This window comes from Halichoerus grypus, chromosome 8 (genome assembly GCF_964656455.1).
Source record: "Halichoerus grypus chromosome 8, mHalGry1.hap1.1, whole genome shotgun sequence".
NCBI classification, from domain to species: Eukaryota; Metazoa; Chordata; class Mammalia; order Carnivora; family Phocidae; genus Halichoerus; species Halichoerus grypus.
Window position 1 is genome coordinate 140867030 of NC_135719.1, and position 22596 is coordinate 140889625.

The 22596-nt window shown below is 44.7% G+C and overlaps 2 protein-coding genes across 3 annotated transcripts; one reads left to right on the forward strand and one right to left on the reverse strand.

Annotated features, from left to right (window-relative positions):
• Positions 1-9663: 9663 nt before the first annotated feature.
• On the reverse strand, positions 9664-11795 carry MOAP1 (modulator of apoptosis 1). The gene is given in 4 exon segments (XM_036071578.2): positions 9664-10494; positions 10497-11218; positions 11220-11445; positions 11561-11795. Coding segments are annotated over 3 exon segments (1044 nt in total). The 5' UTR covers positions 11330-11445; positions 11561-11795; the 3' UTR covers positions 9664-10282.
• A 63-nt stretch (positions 11796-11858) lies between these two features.
• LYSET (lysosomal enzyme trafficking factor) lies at positions 11859-15356 on the forward strand. 2 transcript variants are annotated; one of them, XR_013440818.1, is made up of 3 exons: positions 11946-12392; positions 12805-14935; positions 15160-15356. XR_013440818.1 is itself a non-coding variant. In XM_036071581.2 (2 exons), the coding sequence occupies exon 2, from the start codon at positions 12821-12823 to the stop codon at positions 13214-13216; it is 396 nt and encodes a 131-aa protein (XP_035927474.1). In that variant the 5' UTR covers positions 11859-11939; positions 12805-12820; the 3' UTR covers positions 13217-15356. The 2 variants fall into 2 exon arrangements, 1 of the variants encoding a protein (XP_035927474.1); XM_036071581.2 differs by lacking the exon at positions 11946-12392 and adding an exon at positions 11859-11939 and having other exon boundaries at positions 12805-15356.
• Positions 15357-22596: the final 7240 nt, after the last annotated feature.

The following is a 22596-nucleotide window of genomic DNA, read 5'->3' on the forward strand; positions in this document are numbered from 1 at the left end:
TAAATCTGGGTCGGGGAGGGGCCGTGTGCCTGCCCAACCGGTAACCAGAGAATACGGCACAAATGATGCTCTATGACTTCTGGGGCTAGGTCATAAAAAGGGTACAGCCTCTGCCTGACTCTTGGGATCCTTGCCCTTGGAACCCAGCCACAATCGTTGTGAGGAAGCCCAGGCTACATGGAAAATCCTGCGTTCTGGCAGACAGCGTCCCCCAGCTAGGTCCTGGGCTGACCCTGCCGTCCGCAGCCAGGCAAATGAAAGCCCAGACTTCAGACGATGGTAGCCCCTGCCTTTGGGGTCTTCAAACTGAGGCTCCAGACACCATGCAATAGGGACCAGCCATCCCCACCAAGCCCTGTATGAATTCCTGACCCAAAGAAACCGGGAGAGACAATAAGTGATTAAATGAATAGACATGAAATAATCACGCAGTATGAACGAGCTGGAGGAAAGTAAGGCTCCAACCACAAAGGCTGGAAGAGGGAGCTGAGGCCACGGGCTTCATGCTCCGGCCCTGATTCCTTCTCATGCTCTCCTCGTGCAAATGTGCCTGCATGGTTCGTTTGCATCTCGGCCATCGATGGATCTGTGCCCTAAACTGGGGCGGAGCCATGGGGAAGAGAATCCACAGTGAAACCCGGGCTAGTGCTGGAAGAAGACAGAATGGGCCCTGGAGAGAAAAGCAAGTGTCTAATTCAGACATTCTGGGGAATGTGCACATTTCTTAAAACTTTTTTTTTTTTAAGTTATTTATTTTAAATAATGTCTCCACCCAACATGGGGCTTGAACTCACAACCCCAAGATCAGGAGTCAGTTGCTCTTCTGACTGAGCTAGCTAGGCGCCCCAAATGTGCATGTTTCTTTAGTTGTGCTTGTCTCAGTTAAACTCAAATGGGAATCAGTCCCTTGGAGACAAAACTTGTCTTCTGAGTGTCCCAAGCTGGGCCATTCTCCTGGAGTAAGATGAATCCCCTCCAACTGGCTAGGACTGGCCTATCTGCTCCCTGCCGAGAAGCTGCCTCACCCCTGCTTTGCCTAATGCATTATAAATTACTAATTAAAAAAGATAAGAGAATAGTGTTTGCCCCTTGGAATTTATCTCATGATTTTTTTTTTTAAGATTATTTATTTATTTATTTGACAGAGAGAGACACAGCGAGAGAGGGAACACAAGCAGAGGGAGTGGGAGAGGGAGAAGCAGGCTTCCTGCGGGGCAGGGAGCCTGATGCAGAGCTCGATCCCAGGACCCCGGAGCTCGATCCCAGGACCCCGGAGCTCAATCCCAGGACCCCGGGATCATGACCTGAGCCGAAGGCAGACACTTAATGACTGAGCCACCCAGGCGCCCCAAAGGAATGCATATTTAAAAGCTTTTGTTGCATCTTGAAGGCATAGTGTCTGAGAAGCCAGAAACTGGTGGGTACAAGGGAAATCTCCCCACTCCCGGGAGGATGGGAGTGTCAGGGCCCCTGTGGGTTATTGCTTCTGCTAAAAGGCCACTCAAAATGGAGGGAGCCAAGATCAGAAGGGAATTGGAAACTGAGAAGCAGCTGGGCATTTACTGCTTGGAGTAGAGAGTTTGCAGAGGCAATTATGCCTATGCTCCAGAAAGGCCGAACGTGTGCTGGTTCTAAAACCCGAGAGGGCCCGTGGCAGCCCGTAGCATGGACAGGGAAGAATCCCGTGTTTATTACTCTGATACATGACCAAGTTAAGTTAGGGACAAGGAAGGTAACGGAGGATTTTTTTTTTCTTTTAGCCTGGATCTCATAGAGGAATTTTACCATTTAAAGGTGAAATATAAAGTAGAAGTAACAAAAGTATTGGGCGTTTGGGGTGGCTCAATCAGTTAAGTGTCTGCCTTCGACTCAGGTCCTAATCTTGGGAGCGTGGGATGGAGCCCCGCCTCAGGCTCCCTGCCGGGTGGGGAGTCTGCTTCTCCCTCTGCCTCTGCCTCTGCCTCTGCCTCTGCCCTGCCCCGCCCCTACCCCACGCTTCCCCACACCCCAGCTTATGCTCGCTCTCTCAAAATAAAAATAAATAAAATCTTAAAAAAAAATAAGTATAAACTTGTTCTGTGTGTCTGTAAAGAAAAATAACAAGAGCTGTTGCAGGCGCCTCCCGGAATTCACACCCTTGTGTTACCTCCTGCCCTTGAGTACGAGTACCGGCTGGGATTGGGAGCTTGTTTCTAATGGACAGAATACTACGGAAGGGATGCTGTGTCCCTTTTGAGATAAGATTATAAAAAGACTGTGGCTTCCATCTTGGGGTCTTCTCTCACTCCCTTTTGGGCGGCTTGCTTCCAGTAGAAATCAGCTGCTGTGTCATGAGACGCCCCGTGGAGAGCCCCCCCGCCCCGCCCCGAGCTTGGAAGGTCTCCCAGGAGCCGGCCACAGCCCTGGCCAAGGCCAACCTCTGCTGCAGTCAGTGAGGGGGCCAGAACCTCCCAGTGAAGTTGTTCCCGGACTCTTGATCCACAGAAACTTGGGGACAGCAACTGAGCTTTGGGGGTAGCTTTTGTGTGGAAGCAGGGAACACATACAATATAGCTGCTTATCGAGGACCTGCCCCGCAGCAGGTACGGTTGCCGGCACGTTGCGTTAATAATTCATTTGGTCTTCACTGTGACCCTGTGAGTAAGTGCCATGCTTACTCTCACTTTCATCTGAAGACACTGAAGCCCCCCCCCCCCCCACCTGCCGAAGGATTAAGAAACTCGCCCAAAGTCACAGAGTTAGGAAATGGTGAAGCTGGTATGGGAGCCTTGTTCACATCAATAAAGTTTGAAAAACAGTGCTCATATTTCACAGGATAGAATTGCATTATCTGGGGGCGCCTGGGTGGCTCAGTCGGTTAAGCGTCTGCCTTCGGCTCCAGTTGGGGTCTCATGGTGCTGGGATCGAGTCCTGCATCGGGCTCCCTGCTCAGCGGGGAGTCTGCTTCTCCCTCTGCCTCTGCCTCTCCCCCCACTTGTGTACTCTCTCTCTCTCTCTCTGAAATGAATAAATAAAATCTTAAAAAAAAAAAAAAAGAATTGTATTATCTGCCCCTGCCTAAAACGTGCAGTTTGGCAAAGGGGACCGAATCATCTTAAACTAATCAAAACTTACCATCCCCACTTCGTGCAGGGATGATGGAACAGCTGGATTTCCCCTGAAGTTCACGGTTCTGTAAAGTGGGTGAACAATCCGGCTTTAGATACAGAGGAAGGGGACTAACTAGCTGAATGGTAGCTCACAGTGCTGTCTCTTCCACGGCATTCACGGGGTTGTTTTATTCTTATTCTTATTTCTGTTTGGAGGGAAGCAGCAGGAAGTGGTGACGGGTAGGATTTAGGTTATACGCTCAGAAACTGGTTCACCAGTGCTTATATTCATGTTCCACGCTTGAGGTGGTGTTAGCCTGGTTCAGAGCCAAGATACTCACGGAGGCTGTCGGGCACAGTGGTTAAGGTACGGGCTCTGGAACCAGACAGATCTTGGTAGCTTTTAGCTGTGTGATTCTGGAAAAAACACCTTACCTAGCCAAAGGTCTGTGTCCTCATTCGAAATTAGGGCTAGTAAAATACCCACCAAGATTGGGGTCAGAATTAAACGAGGTAACATAGGTGAAGCATTTAGCACCCTGCCTGGCCCATAGGAAGAGCTTAACAAATGATAGCCTTGATTATGATTATGATTGTTTTTGAGAGAGAGAGAGAGTGTGGGCAGGGGCAGAGGGAGGAGAGAGAGACAATCTTAAGCAGGCTCCAAACCCAACACAGAGCCCGATGTGGGGCTTGATCCCACAACCTTGAGATCATAACCTGAGCCGAAACCAAGAGTCAAATGCTTAACCGACTGGCCACCCAGGCACCCCAGCCATGATTATTATTATATATAATAAGGCACATCAGAGGGGTGCCTAGGTGTCTCAGTCAGTTAAGTGTCTGCCTTCAGCTCAGGTCATGATCTTGGGTCCCGGGATCGAGTCCCGTGTTGGGCTCCCTGCTTCTCCCTCTTTCTCTGCCCCACCCCCCGCACTCATGCTCTCTCTCTCAAATAAATAAAATCTTTAATAAAAAAAGTAAGGCACATCAGAGCATTGTTAATTAGTTATGAAATATTACCTTCCAAGTGTGAAACACCATGTTGGGCTTATGTGGGATATAATATACCTTGATATCAAGGGGAACATAGAATCTAGTTGGGGAGCTAGAAAGCACATTCATCAAAAGATATTCTGATAATATTTGGGAACACACGTTAAGTGACATATATTAGGGTATGTTAAGAATTTAGGGTCAGTTTTTAAATTAAGGATATTCAAACACAGATAACTAGAAGACCTTTTGAGTCACACAGTTTTAGAGCTAAAGAGGACCATAGATTTTGTAGGTAAGTAAACTGAAATCCAAGAGGAATTTAATGCTTATACTAGCAGGTCATAGAGAAGCCAGAAGCAGGCTCAGGTTTGGGTTCAAGTTTGGGCCCTGCCACTAACTAGCTGTGTGTGTGTTTTAATTTTTAAAAATTTTTAAAAATGTATTTATTTATTTGAGCGGGGCATGGGGGGAGGGAGAGCATGAGTGGGGGGAGGGGTAGAGGGAGAGGGAGAGAGAGAGAAGCAGACTCCCTGGACACAAAGCTCAATCCTAGCTAGGACTCTGAGATCATGACCTGAGCCAAAGTCAGACATTTAACCAACTGAGCCACCTAGGCGCTCCAGCTGTGTGTTCTTGAGCAAGTCACTTACCTCTGAGCCTCACTTGCCTCATCTGCGATATTCTATCATCTCAGACCCCAGCTTTCTGACCCCCAACCCATCTCTCAGGATGATGACTAAGAGCCTTACAACCCTACTTTACACTGAATTATTTAATATATTGGTCCAGTTTATATGGTAACCGAAAATTAACATCTCTAAAAGCAGAGTTAGCCTTGCTAGTAGCAGGGGCAGGAGAGTATATGGGAAACCCTCTGAAGCTAAAGAGTACTTTCGACCCACATGTCATTCTCTTTAAAATAAGTTGAATTCTAGGGGCGCCTGGGTGACTCAGTCAGTTAAGCATCTGCCTTCGGCTCAGGTCATGATCCCAGGGTCCTGGGATGGAGCCCCGCATCGGGCTCCCTGCTCAGCGGGAAGCCTGTTTCTCCCTCTCCTTCTGCCTGCCTGCCTGCCTACTTGTGACCTCTCTCTCTCTCTCTCTCTCTGTCAAATAAATAAATAAAATCTTTAAAAAAAAAAAAAGTTGAATTATAAAACCACCTAGTTTCCAATTTTATGAAATGTTCTGGCTGGAAGTGAAATGGAATCATTAAGGATGTTCTCAGTTACATAGACCGATCAGTCCATTTGCCTAGGCCAGGACTCTCAGGCTAATTAGAAGATTCTAGAAGTGTCATGGACTAGAGAGGAGGTCACTTCCCAGATGGGTACTTAAATATTTTTTCCACATAAAGGCTTGAGAAATTTTCCAGTCTTTGAGGGGGGCAAATGTGACGCCACTTATGTAAGAAATAATCCCTTTCTGTTTGGGCCTGTCCACAGGCTACTCTGAGTGCTTACTGCCACCTGGTGGTGTTTAAATGAATAACCATTTTTAGGAAGGGTGGGCACTCCAGTTATTCACTCCCTAGTGACTTATTTCACTGGTTGGCATGCCAGGTCATTTGTTATTTGCTTGTGCATGTATATATATATATATATATGTATGTATGTATCTGTGTATGTATTTAAATCAACATTTTATTTATTTATTTTTAAGATTATTTAAGTAATCGCTATATCAAGCGTCACATACTCTTCTAACTGAGCCAGCCAGGTGCCTCTTGATGAACACTTTATTTTAGAATAGTTGAGACTTACAGAAAAGTTACAAAGATAGTGCAGAGAGCTCCTACATAGTCAACTAGTTTCCCCTTATTGTTAACATCTTCCATTACCACGGTACATTTGTCACCTCCAAGAAACCAACATTGATAGATTACTATTAACTAAACTCCAGACTATTTTTGGATTTTACTTTTCCACTAAAGTCCTTTATCTGTTCCAAAAGCCCCTCCTGGATACCACATTCCATTTAGCTACCATGATTCCTTAGTCTCCTCTGGTCTGTGACAGTTTCTCTGTCTTTCCTTATCCTTCATGATCTTGACAGCTTTGAGGAGAGTTGGTCAGGTATTTTGTAGAATGTCCTTCAATTTGGGTTTATCTGGTATTTTTTTTTTAAGATTATTTATTTATTTGACAAAGAGAGTGAGAGAGCTCAAGCAGGGGGAGCGGCAGAGGGAGGGGGGAAACAGACTCCTCACCAAGCAGAGAGCCCGATGCGGGACCCGAACTCAGGACCCTGAGGTCATGACCTGAGCTGAAGGCAGATGCTTAACCGACTGAGCCACCCAGGCGCCCCTATCTGGTATTTTTCTCATTAGACGGGGTTATGCATTCTCTGACTTTAACCTTGATGTTAACTAGCCAAGCTAGTACTTGCCAGGTTTCTCTGTGGAAAAGTTGTTATTTCTCCCTTTTGTTACTCTGTTCCTAAATTCAGCCCACACTTGAGGGGGAGGAAGGAATAAACTCCACCTCCAGAAGGCGAAGCACACACATGAATGATTTGAAATTCTTGCATAAGGAAAACCTGACTCTCCTCCCACATTTATTTATTCACTCATGTGTTTATATCAGCATGAACTTGTGGGTATTTATTTGATACTTTGGGTTACAAACCAATGCTATGCTATTTGTTTTGTTCAAATTGCAGCTTTCACCAGTGGGAGCTCTTTCAGGCTGGATCCTGTTTTCCCTTTGACATTTCACCTCCTTTTGTTTTTTTGAGCACTTCCTTTGTATATTTTTCACTTTTTTTTAAAAAAGATTTTATTTATTTTGACAGAGACACAGCGAGAGAGGGAACACAAGCAGGGGGAGTGGAAGAGGGAGAAGCAAGCTTCCTGCAGAGCGGGGAGCCAGATGCGGGGCTTGATCCCAGGACCCCAGTATCATGACCTGAGCTGAAGGCAGATGCTTAACGGCTGAGCCACCCAGGCGCCCTATTTTTCATTTAAAGAACAGTTTTAGGGGCATCTGGCGGGCTCAGTCAGCAGATCATGCGACTCTTGATCTCAGGGTCGTGAGTTCAAGCCTCACATTGGGCGTAGGGCTTACTTAAAAAAAAAGAAAGAAAATACTTGTAGGAAGCAAAAGAAAACGAAAATATCTTTTTTTTTTTAAGATTTTTATTTATTTGACAGAAAGAGAGTGAGTGAGAGAGAGAGAGCACAAGCAGGGGGAGAGGGAGAAGCAGGCTTCCCGCCAAGCAGGGAGCCCACATGGGGCTCGATCCCAGGACCCCTGGATCAGAACCTGAGCCGAAGGCAGACAATTAACCGACTGCCCAGGCGCCCCAAAAATGAAAATATCTTTACAATCCCATTATCCTGACACAACTAGTGAGCATTTTCATGTTTTGTTGTTCATGTTTTTGAAACACAGCTTTTAAAGGACGTGTTTTTACTACTTCCCATGGTTTCATAAACATAACTGCCATTTTTGACAATTATGTAGTGTTTACCGGATGTGTAAGTCAGAGCACCTTAAGAAAAGCTCTCTGAAGTCAGACTATGTGCCCTTGCCCTGGCACTGAATCTGAGCCTGAAGCTTCTCCTCTGTAAAATGGGGAAATGATGGTGTGTCTTACAGGTTTCTGTGAGACTTTAACCAGGCGGCATAGACAAGGACTCTGGAAATAGATGGCCTGAGTATAAATCCTGACCGTGCCACTTCTTGGTTGTGAAAGTCTGGGCAAGTTGCTTAACTTCTCCGTGCCTCAGTTTGATCCAGGAAATGGGGAAGCAAATGGGGGAAACAAAAGGCCTTACCTCTCAGTATTGTTTGACTAAATGTGTTCAGTGGTGCCCAAGGCAAGTGTTTGGTATCAGCTGTTATTATGAACTCTGGATAGACCTCCATGGCAGGCATTATAACCTAAATATGTATGTATGTGTGTGTGTGTGTGTGTGTACCCTCCAGCTCAGTGCTTCACACACAGGAGAGGTTCGATGTGTATTAACACCTATGTGTGCACACACAGTGTCTGCTCACTAGCAAGATGCAGGTAAACCACTTCCCACTACTAAGGTAACAAAGTACCTTACACATACCAACAAGATCAGAGTTACACCTTTGAATGTATCTATGCCATCTAGTATTTTGCTTCTTTTTCCTTGCCCTATTGAGGTATAACTGACAAGCACAAATCACATGTATTTAAGGTGTATAATGTGATGGCTTGATCTGTATTTAGCTTCCCATAGTGGGAGGACTTCATAAAGAATGAAACCATGACATTTAGTCTTAACAGAAACACTTTACTATGCCTCTGAATCTAAACCAATGATGTACATCTTGAATTTGGTCCTTTGGGATGTTTTTATCAAAGAGGAAGACTTTATCCTACTTTTCAGCAATTTTCAAACTTTCTTCATGCTGAGTTTTTTTAGGGACCAAGTCACTAACCCATGCCCACCGTCCTGGCTGCCCCTGGGTCTTATAGGTTCTCATACTCCCCACTTCTCATGTCTAGTTGGCAGTAATGATTCAGAATAAAGTACTCTACACTAATGCATACAAGACATATATGAAATGTGGTTAACATCTGCCGTGTTTCCCTTGTGAGGCTGTTGGGTGCTCATACCCTTATGATTGTTTCTCTTTCTTGGCAATGTTAAGAATATGGGCCTTGCAGTAGGGCAGAGGACAGAATTCTGGACCCGCCACTTACTAGTTGTTTTGCCTTGGCAAGTTTTTTTATTTTTTTAAGATTTTATTTATGTATTTGCCAGAGAGAGAGCGAGCTTGCACAAGAAGGGGGAGCTGCAGGCAGAGGGAGGAGCAGGCTCCCTGCTGAGCAAGGAGCCCAAAGTGGGACTCGATCCCAGGACCCTGGGATCATGACCTGAGCAGAAGGCAGACGTTTAACTGACAGCCACCCAGGCGCCCCTTGGACAAGTACTTTTTAACCTTTCTGTGCCCATTTCTACAATGAGAAACTGGGTTTTCCTATATTGCAGGATTTTTATGAGGATTCAATGAGAAAATACATGGGGAAACTTTAATTTAGTCCAGTCTGTCATGGAGAAGCATACAACCTTTATTTCTTCCCTTTCACTCTCCAAATTCGACACACTGATGCATTTGGACCTACTCTTTGCACTAATTTGTGCTCCATGTTGTTTCATTCCCTCCTACATCAGTCAAAGGTCCCTCTAGCAATCTCACTTAGAAAACTACTCCCTAGGGGCACCTGGATGGCTCAGTCAGTTGAGCATCTGACTCTTGGTTTCGGCTCAGGTCGTGATTTCAGGGTTGTGGGGTCTAGCCCCACATCGGGCTCTGTGCTCAGTGAGGTGACTGCTTAAGATTCTCTTCTCTCCCTCTGCCTCTCCCCCGCTCATGCTTGCTCTTTCTCTCAAATAAATAAATAAATCTTAAAAAAAAGAAAAAAAGAAAAGAAAAAGGAAACTACTCTCTATCCCCTGGGCACTCAGAGGAAAATATCCAAGGGACTAAGATTGTGTAACCTCAGTGTTTTTCAGATTTATGCTTTTGGAACCCTTTGTTCAAATGAAATCTTTCTTGGAATCTTGATATAAATAAAACAGATTTTAAAAAGGTCATTGTATTAGCATTCCTTTATTTTATAAGTTCACATAGATCATTTTATAACACCTATTAAAATGACATTCAGAACCAGATGTTCTGATGGCACATATCAGAAACCCAGGGTTAGAGGTGATAGCTGCAAACTTACCAACCTCAGCATTTGATCCTGCCTCATTTTGACTGCGCAGAATCAGTAAAATTGTGATTCAGACAGAAAATAACTTAGTATCTTAACCACCGCTCCTATCTTCATAATAAATGTAGGGCAATACACACCTAAAAACTATCTATGACACATCATCACATCCGACGTGCTACCCTTGCACCTGTTATCACATAAGCTGACATTTCTCAGAGCACCATATGTATGTAGCGATAGACCCTCTGTACAATTTTGTATGATAAATTCACAGTAGTAAATCTAAATACATAAATACTAGTGCAGAACTACATCCTTCCTAGTCTAGGACACATTTGGAAGACATTAAATAGCACAGAAATGATGAAGGATTTAGACAGAAAACTGTACAGAATGAGCTCCTCGGCAGCACAAGGAAGGGACTGATTAATGTCTATCACGAGTACACTGACTGTTCTTCTACCTTCATGCTCTGCTTCCCGGTTGCCTAAGATTCAGGAGAAATGCCCTTCTAATCCTGTCTGGAGAAGGGCCTCCTCCGCCTCTTCGTCCTTTATCAGCGCCAGTAGCTGCAATAAGCCAGGGGCTGGGGCATCCTGTGGCAGAGCAAGCTTCCTGCGAAGGGTTCTGTGGACTGCTCCAGCCAAGATTTGGTCTAGGCGGGCCTGATTCACAACATCTTTCTCAACTGCTTCTCTCTCTACCGTTTCTGTAATAAAGGCTCCAACCTCAGCACGTAAGCAGACAATTTCTCTCCATCCTTCTGATAAGTGGTCAGATACTTGATCTGCAATTCCCTAGGATTATCAATAACCCCAAATACCTGCTCAAGAGCCTGCAGGCATTCAGCGACTGTAATGAAGGGATTGTTTATCTTGAGGACACGAATAACATCAAATGCTGGGCCTCTAAGGCTCTCTAGCAAGCATCTTCTTTTCTCTGCATCTGGCACCTGCCATGTCTTCATCATCTGAGTAGTATGAAACAGCCAGGATTCAAATTCTTCTTCTCCTGGTTCTGGAGGGTCACTGCCTGAGAACACTCTCAGTTTTCTGTATCTCAGGTACCGCAGGGCGGGCCGAAGAGCCTCCTCTAATGCCTGTGCCTACACAGGGGCCTGTATTTCTGGGATCAGGTCCTGTCCTAGGTCAAAAGGGTCCTTTCCATATCCAAGAGCTCTGGTCAACTCCCCCAACGTTGTGCCCTCTCCCTCTAAGAATTCATTTAATCTGCTTAAAAATTCATTATTCAGGCCTGGGGGCTTAAAGATCACTCTCCAGACACCCCCCTTTCCGGGTATCTCCTTAGGGACTAGAGCACGAGTCGTCTCCTCCGTCAGCCCTACTAAGGCTACACTCCTGTTCTCATCCCGCCGGCACGTCCTCCCGAGCAGCCTGTACCCGCCCATAGGCGCCAAACCAGCCCGCAGCCTCCTCGGTTTCTGCCACCGTGCAGGTCGGGGGGATGCCGGCAACCAACAGCGCCTTCCGAGGGCTCACATCCATCCCCCTGCACCAGTCTTCTAAGAGCCTCAGCCTCATGGTGCCCCAAACAACAGATTTAAATTCTAATGCGGCCGGGGCACCGATGCCGCCGCAATGCACGGCGTTTCTCCGCGGCACCCCGGGTGAGTGCCGTCGGCGTCCCGACCGGAGGCCTGCAGGGACAAAGCAGTCGGCTTAGCGGCAGGTGTCCGGGACCCCGGCCCCGAGAGGCCCCGCGGCCCCGGGCGACCTTCCGGCCGGCCCCACTGCGACAAGCGGCCGTCTCACCCTCTCCGCGGCCCCGCGCGCCCCTCGCCGCTATCCAGTCGTCCGCGCCCGCGTCCCTCTCCTGCACCCGGAGCCACCAGGGGATGGCGGCCCGCGCCGTCCCCGCGCTGCTGTCCGCGGCGAGGCACCGGGGCCCAGGCCGAGGGGCTCCGAGGATGCCCGGACCGCCGCCCACGTGAAGGGGCGCGCCGGGCCCCGCGCCGCCGCAGCCCCCGCCCCCGTCCCCGTCCCCGTCCCCACCGGAGCGGTGCCGGGCGCGCGCCGGGAGACGGCCTGCCGTCACGACGGGGCGGAGCGCGCGCGCTTCCGGCCCGAGCCGGAAGTCCCGACTGTGGCAGCATCCGGGACGGCGGGCGGGCGGGCCAAACGGGACAGGAAGGTGAGATCCGGGAGCTGCCCGTCTCTGCAGGCTCGGCCGGTGGCCGCTGCCCGGCACTGGGCTCCCGGCGCTGCGAGGCGGAGAGGCCCGGGCCCGGCGCCGCCCGCGCAGCCCTGGTCGCGGCCGCCCGCGCTGCAGCGCGGCGGGGGGCGGGGCCGGCTGCCGGGGAGGCCCGGGGGGCTGGGGAGCCTCCCGGCCCGGCCGGGTGACACTGGCTGGGGCTCCGGCCGCAGCCACAGGGGCCGGGCCGTCGCGTGACTGGCCGCAGTCACGCTGTGCTTAATCACAATTAGCTTGTGCTCCAGGCTGGCCGCGCTCCCATTTCTCCCAGCCGGTGACCCCGGGGATTTCTCTTATGGTGGCTTTCTCTGAAATGCCAAAACCACCCGAGTATTCAGAACTGAGTGACTCTTTAACGCTTGCCGTGGGAACAGGAAGATTTTCGGGACCATTGTAAGTGTTTAAGAGTTACTGTCTTAACGTGGGGGCTCCGACATTGCTTTGACTTGTAGAATCGAGTGTTCACGTCCGAAACAGTAGTGTTAAGTCAGAAACTATTTGAACTATCAAGGTGAAGTGTTCCTTAGGAAACCAGTTTAATTCCAGTTTCTCAAGGGAAGGTGTGCTGGACCTACTTAAGCCGGATATAGTGATTTATTTATTCTGTGGGATTCACATAAAAAGCACTCTCAATATATACTGAAACTTTACTTTCTCATAACTATTACAGAAAACAAGCTGTGCGTTGTTTACATTTCTTAGTAAATGCAAATTTAATTATTTCAAGCCTGAGATGCATTAATGGGGAATCATTGCCATGACAGCATTACTAGACCCTAACTTTTTTTTTTTTCTTAATTTGAAGGCACAGAGCATGGAGAATGATGAACTTCCGTCAGAGGATGGGATGGATTGGAGTGGGATTGTATTTGTTAGCAAGTGCAGGAGCATTTTACTATGTTTTTGAAATCAATGAGACTTACAACAGGCTGGCCTTGGAACACATTCAGCAGCACCCGGAAGAGCCCCTTGAAGGAACCACATGGACACACTCCTTGAAAGCTCGTTTACTCTCCCTGCCTTTTTGGTTTTGGACAGTTATTTTTCTGATACCTTATTTACAGATGTTTTTGTTCCTTTATTCTTGTACAAGAGCTGACCCCAAAACGGTGGGCTACTGTATTATCCCCATATGCTTGGCAGTTATTTGCAATCGCCACCAGGCATTTGTCAAGGCTTCTAATCAGATCAGCAGACTACAACTGATTGACACCTAAAATCAGTCACCATTTTTTCCTTACAGTTACAAAACTGCCAGTACTATATGGAGCCTGATCACAAGACTGCAGGTTGTTCACAGATCTCAGGAAGTTGTGGTGGGGCAGAGGCTTTCTAAAAAGTGTGACTAGGGGGCTATCTTTATCTGAATAATAATGAATTTTTAAGTGAAGCCTGAGATACAGTACTACAAAATCATGTTGATGACTTCAGATTTTGGAAGTAAAATCGTGTCTGTTATTTGCATTCTTTAGAAACTTGAATAAGTACCTGAACTCCTATTTTTATTCTACTGTGCAACATAGTGATGATTCAGAAATTTTTCCTTTGGGGAAAAAAATGAATATGAACATTTCCATTGTGCTTAATGTAAAAAGGTCCAAACATGGTCATAAAATTTAAATTTTATACAATTACTTGGCTTGCTTTAAAATTCTTCAAACTAAAACACCAGTTCAACCTGTTGTAACTAAGCCAACTATTTATGCTTGCTTGCTATCAGTTTGTGAGAAATTGGTATAAAATTCCTGAGGTGATGGCTATCTTGATAAGCAAAGTTTGTGCTTCCTTTTGGTGATGCTGCTGGGATTATCAGCGTTATTACCGCTACTAGTTTTTAAAAAATTACTTGGGAAGAAACTAAATGTTTGAAAGTTGAGAAATCTTACACACAGACGATGGAAACGAGGTGTTCAGTGAAAATATTTAGTCTGGTCCCTGTCAGATGTGTGACACCCCTCTGAAATACTACCAAGTCGTCATCCTGATTTTCTTTTCTGGCCTAAGGTCCAGCCTTCAGGTCTTCAGGCAACAGGCGAATTGCATGAAGATGTGATCTTTGTACTTCGTCCTTTGCATTTGTACTTACTACCTCATGTCTGGTACCAATACAAATAACTAAAATATGGAAATATCAGATTTTAGGATTTTTTTTCCTTTTTTTCTGGGTGGGATCAAGATGTATTTTTATACAGTTGTGCCATTAATACCAAGGACATTACACTGATAGATTTTAATAATAACCATAACCTTTTTGGGTGCTTATTCTGTTGGGCTCTGTTCTAAGAGGTTTACATGAATTAACTCATTTAATCCTCTCAACAACCCTAAGAAAACAATTATCCAGATTTTACAGATAAAGCCCCTGAGGTAGAGAAGTTAAATAACTTGGGGCGCCTGGGTGGCTCAGTTGGTTAAGCGACTGCCTTCGGCTCAGGTCATGATCCTGGAGTCCCAGGATCGAGTCCCGCATCGGGCTCCCTGCTCAGCGGGGAGTCTGCTTCTCCCTCTGACCCTCCCCCCTCTCATGCTCTCTATTTCATTCTCTCTCTCAAATAAATAAATAAAATCTTTAAAAAAAAAAAAAAGAAGTTAAATAACTTGCCTGTTAAGGTCACACAGCTGGTAAGCAGCAGAGTGAGAGGTATGACCAGGCATCGGATGCCTTTGTTCCTAACCACTGACCTGTAGTGCTTCTCCCAAATGACGTGTTTCCCGGGATTGTCTGCCTAGCCATGCCACAGAATGGAAAGGGCATTATTGAAAGGTTGTTCTCAATTCGTATGAGCTATTGAAAATCTAAAAGTGTTCTAACAACCTCAGCGTTCAAGTCTGATCTGACCGGAATGGAAGGCTGAACATTCCACAGCAAGCGTTACTTGAAAGATAGAGCTGGTACCTTTGTAACTCACAAGCAGCATGATCGGATCCTTGTCCAGGTAATCAATCTCACTTTCCCTTTGCTTCTTCCAGAGGTCTGGTGACTGAAATGATAGAGATTTTGCTGCAATACACTGACTCTCCAAAGTAGGCAGCAGTCTGAAATACCCATTTCTGTGAGGGTCAGATAACCAAATCACTTGGCATCTCTTGAGTACTTAACTAATAGTATGCACACTACAGTCACTGTTCTCTGAGTGATTTCCGTCTTTCTTCACAACAGGCCTAGGAGGCAGGTACGTGCTGGTACTAGTGCCATTGTACAGAAGAGGAAGCACAGGAATTAATAACTGGCCCGTGGTCACACAGCAAGGACGTGGAAAAGTCAGGATTTGAACTCAGGATGTCTGGCTTCAGATCTCCAGCTCTATCACCTCGTTATACTGCTTTTCAGAATAAAGGATAATATGAGGAAAATCATTGAGCAGTTTGATTTGATTCGTCATGAGGCAGTGGTAGTTTGAAAATGATTTAAGAAAAGTATTTCAATTTTTTTCATTTTATAAATGCTTGATATAATGCAAGGTTTGTGAGTTTATCACTTGTCTTATAAAGTAGTAATTCCTTTTTATTGAAGTAGACTTTATCTTTTATATTTCAAATTCTAGTATTTGGGGATTTGGTAAGTATTCGGTCCATCTCTGTCTTTCAAGACCAGATTGCCTTGGTAGTAGAAATATTAAAATAGAGTGGGAGTAATTCAGTACTTCCAAATGTAATTACTAAGTTTCAGATTGCAGGGTTAATGTTTTTTGATTATTTAGGAATTAATTACCCAAGTTGTGAATTATTCCTATTTGTCTATGGTTATTTAATAGTTCAAAGCACTCTTTGTAGAGTAGAGGGAAAGGTGAAATTAATCTAGATCTGTTAGACTGAGGGGGAGGTTAAGCTGATGGAGAGGAAACCTGTGTATTATATCAAGTTATTTCATATTTACATCACAGTACAGTAAGCAGTGAGTACAGGATTAGATAAATGGCAAATATAGGAAGTGCTTCAGGGATTGTAGGGAAGGGACAAGTATCGTAGTATTCATAACTCGTCAATAATATCTGCTTCCAGAAATGAGAAAGACAGAGTTAATATCCCCTAATTGCTTTATTTCCGCCCCCCCCCAGTTGCTTAATAAGTCACCTTATTTGCAACCATATCTGAAAGGAAGTAAAACCCGTTGTGTGTTTTTCATGGAAATATGCCAGATATTTCATTTTTTTGAAAGTGCCAGGATAGAGAATAGATAATTAAATCCGAGAAACATCTAATTCATGGAGCTTTAGTCACCATGTAACTTTTCTAGTTTTAAAGATGCTACGAGTCTTTTTTTTAATTTTATTTTTTAAAAAGGGGGGGGCAGGGGAGAGGGAGAGAGAGAATCTCAAGCAGACTCCACACTGAGCCCGATGAGCCCAATCTCACCACCCTGAGATCAGGACCTGAGCTGCAATCAAGAGTCAGATGCTGCACTGACTGAGCCCCCCACGTGCCCCTAGATGCTATCAGTTTTAAAGTAAAAAATGTGATTTCCTAAGTTTAGAATTTGAATCTATTTCAAAGCTTTTATAATTAATTAAAAAAAACCTTTTCGTTGGGGAGGTGGAATCATCAGAACATTTCTATGGCAGTAACCACACCCATAAACTAATTAGACTGGGATGTCTGTTCACCACGGGTAGTGTTACAGTTTTTATTAAGATTATCTAGTGTTGATTTCCTTCTTGATGGATTTAACAATCTCAGTCTCCAAAACAGAAAGCTTTACTACAATACTGCATGACTCATTTTGTATCAAGTGTGTGCCATCACTTAATTCTCTAACCTACTTATAAAGTTCCAGAAAATTCTGGACCATGATTGGGAATCCTGCATTAGTATTTTTGTTTTGGTCTAAGTGAATAGGTTTTGTATATTAGAGCTGTATATTAGAATCATCCAAAGAAATAAACAAGAAACAAAGCAAAACTCCTCACATAAACAATGCCGAGGTCCCTGCCCAGTTTTGTCACTCTCTGGGAGAGGAGAAGAGGCAGCTGTGTTTTTAGAGCTCTTCACATGATTGTATTGGAATCATTCGTGGAGAATCACTGGACCATGGGTTTGTTCGCACCATAAAGACAACTGTCCGTCATCTTAGTTGTATCTGTCTTTGGAGCAGCTTCAACAAATACTTTGCAGCAAGTTCACCCCAGCTATTTGAATTGTAAATCTTTAAAGAGGTGTCTATATTGTCTTTAAAAATTTCAAGGCTTAGATAGACTCTATTGCTACAAGTTGGGGCTATACAGAGCTGGGCCTTATAAACTGATACATGTGGTCCCAGGATGTCACCATGGAGAAATCAAGAAGTCATGATTGTAGAAGAGGTCACTGTAACTGAAGGCCATGATCCAAGGGAGGCCAGCTAGGAATTCAGCAGACATGATCAGGACAGACAGAGCATGGTCAGGTCACAAGGTGAGGGAGAGGACAGTCCCCTTCACTCCTGCTTCCTGTAGCTCTCCAAATGTGACAAGACCCAGCCCCATGGCTGGAAGAACAAAGCAGGAGGTGAGTCCAAAGGTGATATCTATGGTCCTGAGCCGTTCCTATGGTAGCTTGAGATGATCTGGGCAAGCAGCACCGGGAGCCCTACACTGGGCCTATCAGGCCCTCCACTCCAGGGGCAGTGTCAGCATGGACATGACCATACAGAGTAGACTGTAGGCGGCTGCCTGCCGGAGCCCAAGTTCAGGAACAAGGTGTATTTTCTGGTTCTAGTTCCTCTCCTACAGATTATTCTGAACACACTTGTATCAGGGTTTTGTCTCCCACTCTACCAAAACTGCTCTCTTGTCAAGAGGTCACTGGTCACTTACACATAACTAAACCCAATGGTCAAGACTCAGCCCTTAAATTACTCATTAGCAGTTTTTGACACACCCCTTGTCCTTGAGATACTTTCTTCAGCTGGTTTCTGGATCAGTACTGCCCAATAGAGCTTTAGTGATGATGGAAATATTTTGTATCTATCTTTACTGTCCAAATCAGTAGCCATTAGCCACATGAAGTGAGCCCTTAAGATGTGGCTAGTGTGACAGGAACTGAATTTTAAATTTTAATTAGTTCAAATAGCCACATGTGGCTAGCAGCTACCAGATTTTACCCCAGTTCTAGACACTTCCCTGGTTTGCCTTCTTCCTCATCAACTTCTCCTGTTTCCTTTGCTGGTTCCTCCCTGGGGCTCTGCCCAGTTTCTGAATGTTGACATCTCCCAGTTCTCATTTCTATACTTACTCCCCTTGGTCATCCTATCCTGGTTCATGGCTTTAAGTGCCCAAATTTATATTACTACTCTGCATATCTCCTGAGCTTCAGACTTGGATATTCAACTGCCTATTTGGCATTTACTAAGATGTCTTACCAGGCATCTGAGATCTAACCTGTCCAAAACCAAGCTCCTCATCTCTCTACCCACCAAAATCTGCTCAAGGCCCCTGTAAGTCTATCAAACAAGTGGCAAGAGATTCTTTTAAAATGTTACTTCTCTCAAAAACCCTCCTATAGCTTCCCTACTGAGAATAAAACTCAAAGTTCTTAACATGGCTTACAAAGTCCGAAATAAGTGGCCCTTGACCATTTTCTTCATTTTCTACTATTCTCTCCACCCCTCATTCCACTCTAGCCACACTGATTTTCCTGCTGATTCTAGAATATGCCAGAAAAACCTGTTTCAGGGCTTATGCACTCAGTGTAACTTCTGTCTGGATGCTCAGCCCTGGCCTGCTCTTATCACCATCTTCAGACCTTTGCTCAATTTTCAGCTTTGTAAGGCTGCCTCTGACCAGCCTATTTAAAATTTAGCATCCTCCTTCCCTGTTTTTCTCCACAGCACTCAACATCACACGACATGTTACACATTTTGTCAGAATCTAAACTCCATCGTGAGGGCAGGGATTTTGTCTGTTCACTGTTGTATACCCTGTGCCTAGAACAGTAGGTGCCTGGGCACACAGTAGGTGCTCATAATTTTTACTGCCACTGAATACCTCTTTCATTAGACTGCAAAACAATCTAGTTTGCTCTCCAGAGAAAATAAAGGTGAAAGTTAACATTTTCTACTAAGTGCAAAGTCTAATCTGTCACATGTTCAAGATAAGTTTAGTGGTTAAGCTTTCTCAGGTTTCAGCATGTAGTGATATATTCTTTCTGAGGCCAAGATTTAAAATGAGTCCATTTATTTTTGCCAACGGTTGTGATGTTGGTTGTCTTGGGATGTTCCTTATTCATGCAGAAAAAAACATAAACCACACTCACAAACAAGGTTTGAAGGGGTGATTAGAGCCTTGAGCAATTCTCAAGTTACAATCATTAAGATAACAGTTTCCTAAACCACCTAACATATGCATCAAGTGTCATGCCGATCTCTTAGAGCTACAGCACACAATTGCAGTACTCTGGAGTTTATTGGTCCTGTAAATCGCTCATTTAAAGTGGTAATATGGGGGCGCCTGGGTGGCTCAGTCGTTAAGCGTCTGCCTTCGGCTCAGGTCATGATCCCAGGGTCCTGGAATCGGGCTTCCTGCTCAGTGGGGAGCCTGCTTCTCCCTCTCCCACTCGCTCTACTTGTGTTCCCTCTCTCGCTGTGTCTGTCAAATAAATAAATAAATAATCTTAAAAAAAAAAATAAAGTGGTAATGTGTTTTTAGAAGTTAATTCTATCTCCAGCAGAATTTTTGGCACTGGAGTAAATTTGTTTTTCTTTTTGCATTGGAGTAAATTTCTATTTAAAACTGTACCCCAATGGCCTTGTTGCTGCCCCAATGTGAGCTGCTACTTTTTAAAAGATTTAAATAGAAGCTTACATTCTAGCATTCATTGTTCCCTGGGCCATGTCTTTAAATAGAGCAATTCTGATCCCAAAGGTCACCTGAGAACTGGAATAGTTACGGCAACACTGTGAAATTCATTTTATACTTTGCGAATGATGCACTGGCTAGAGGGCATCTTTTTCAAGGCGAAAGCTAGGCACATCGGTTTTAGAAACACCTCCCCCCCTCCCCCCGCTTTTTTTTTTTTTACAGTGTCCTACCTCACGTTAGCACAGTTTCCTAACCTCTTTAGAGGTCATGTTCTGCTCCCTTTTCTGACAAAGTAGTAGTCAGATGGGAAATGCGGATTTTTTTTAAAAGATTATTTATTTATTTATTTGCGAGAGCGAGCGAGCATGTGCATAAGTGGGGGAGGGGCAGAGGGAGTGGGAGAATCTCAAGCAGACTCTTCACTGAGCATGAAGCCCTACACAGGGCTCATCCCACAACCCTGAGATCATGACCTGAGCCAAAATCAAGAGTCAGGTGTTCAACCGACTGAGCTACCCAGGCACCCTGATTCTTGTTTTTTTAAGATGGGGAGAGGAAGAGAGAAAATCTTAAGCAGGCTCCATGCCCAGCCCAGAGCCCGACTTGGGGCTCAATCTTATGATCCTGAGATCATGACCTGAGCCAGAATCAAGAGTCAGACACTTAACTGACTAAGCCACCTAGGCACTCCCCCCCCCTTTTTTTTTTTAAGATTTTTATTTATTTTTTGACAGAGATAGAGACAGAAAGAGACGGAACACAAGCAGGGGGAGTGGGAGAGGGAGAAGCTGACTCCCGGCTGAGCAGGGAGCCTGATGTGGGACCTAGGATCATGACCTGAGCCTAAGACAGACGCTTAACAACTGAACCACCCAGGTGCCCCTAAAGCATAACTTTTTAAAATTAAAAACTGAGGCGCCTGCCTGGATCAGTCAGTAGAGCATGTGACTCTTGATCTCCAGGTCATGAGTTTAAGCCCCATGTTGGGTATAAAGCTTACTTTATTTATTTATTTTTAAAGATTTTATTTGACACAGAGAGACACAGCGAGAGAGGGAACACAAGCAGGGGGAGTGGGAGAGGGAGAAGCAGGCTTCCCGCGGAGCAGGGAGCCCAATGCAGGGCTCGATCTCAGGATCCTGGGATCATGACCTGAGCTGAAGGCAGATGCTCAATGACTGAGCCACCCAGGCGCCCCTAAAGCTTACTTTAAAAAAAAAAAATTGACAGTTTCAATAACTTTTGAGGAACAGTAACTTTTTCTGTATTTGTGTAGAAAAATATAAAATACGTTTAAAAATGCAAAGGAGAACAAGAGTGTACAGTGAAAAATCTTATTCCCAACCCAACTCCTGCTCAGCAGCATTCTATCCTTTTAGATACTACGTGTATCTAGCCAATATTCTCCAATAGTAGCATTCTACACACTGTTCTGTATCTTGCTAGTTTTCATTTAACAATATATCCTAGAGATTGGTCTTTAACATATAGAGCTACACTTTGGTCTTTTTAAATGACTGCGTAAAATCAGTGTATTAATATTCTATTTTTATTTAATTGACTAGGGTCTTGAGAATGGACATTTAGGTTCTATTTTTTATTTAATTAACTAGGGTCTGCAAATGAACATTTATGAAGGAGACAGTATTAGAGTTAGAATCAGTATTAAAATTAAGGAAAAGATCAATCAAACCTATATAACCCAGACCTCAAAACACTGGACCACAAAGCGCAAATATCTTGAAATTTCTTCTTTATAAATACATTTACTAAACAAAGAAGGAAACAAAATATTCAGGAGCAAAGCTCAGTTATTGCTTTAAAAATATGAACTATTTTAGAAGCACCTGGATGACTTAGAAGATCACGTGACTACTGAATTCAGGGTCATGAGTTTGAGCCCCCTGTTGTATGTGGAGGTTACTAAAAAAATAATAAACTTTTTAAAAAAAAGATTTATTTATTTTTTAAGAAGATTTATTTATTTGACAGAGAGAGAGACAGCGAGAGAGGGAACAGAAGCAGGGGGAGGGGAGAGGGAGAAGCAGGCTTCCCGCGGAGCAGGGAGCCTGATGCAAGGCTCAATCCCAGGACTCTGGGATCATGACCTGAGCGGAAGGCAGACACTTAAGACTGAGCCACCCAGGCGCCCCTTAAGATTTTATTTATTTATTTGAGAGAGAGAGCACAAGCAGGGGGCAGAGGAAAAGGGAGAAGCAGGCTCCCCGCTGAGCAAGGACCCCGACATCGGGCTCAATCCCAGGACCCTGGGATCATGACCTGAGCCGAAGGCAGACACTTAACTGACTGAGTCACCCAGGCGCCCCAAAATAATAAACTTTAAAAAAGAAAAAAATTAAAAAATATATGAACTATTTTAACTATGCTGGTAAGTTTTTTTTTAAAAGACTGTATGAAGAAAAAGATTACTATAAGTCAATAACTGAGTCGAGGTGCCAATATTAGAGACATTATCACAAACTAAACAAGGAAATTTCTGACTATTTATAAAACATTTTCTAGGGGCGCCTGGGTGGCTCAGTCGATTAAGCCTCTGCCTTCAGCTCAGGTCATGATCCTGGAGTCCCGGGATCAAGCCCCACATAGGGCTCCCTGCTCAGCAGGGAGTCTGCTTCTCCTTCTGCCCCTTACCCCCTTCGTGCTCTCTCTCAAATAAATAAAATCTTTAAAAAAACCCAAAACAACAAAAACCAAAACATTTTCTAGTTGCTATTTTTTTTTCTATTTGGTATTGCTTTGATTACAAAAATGCACTTAAGTGGAAGACTGATGTTCCAAGTAAAACAATACTTTAAAGATAC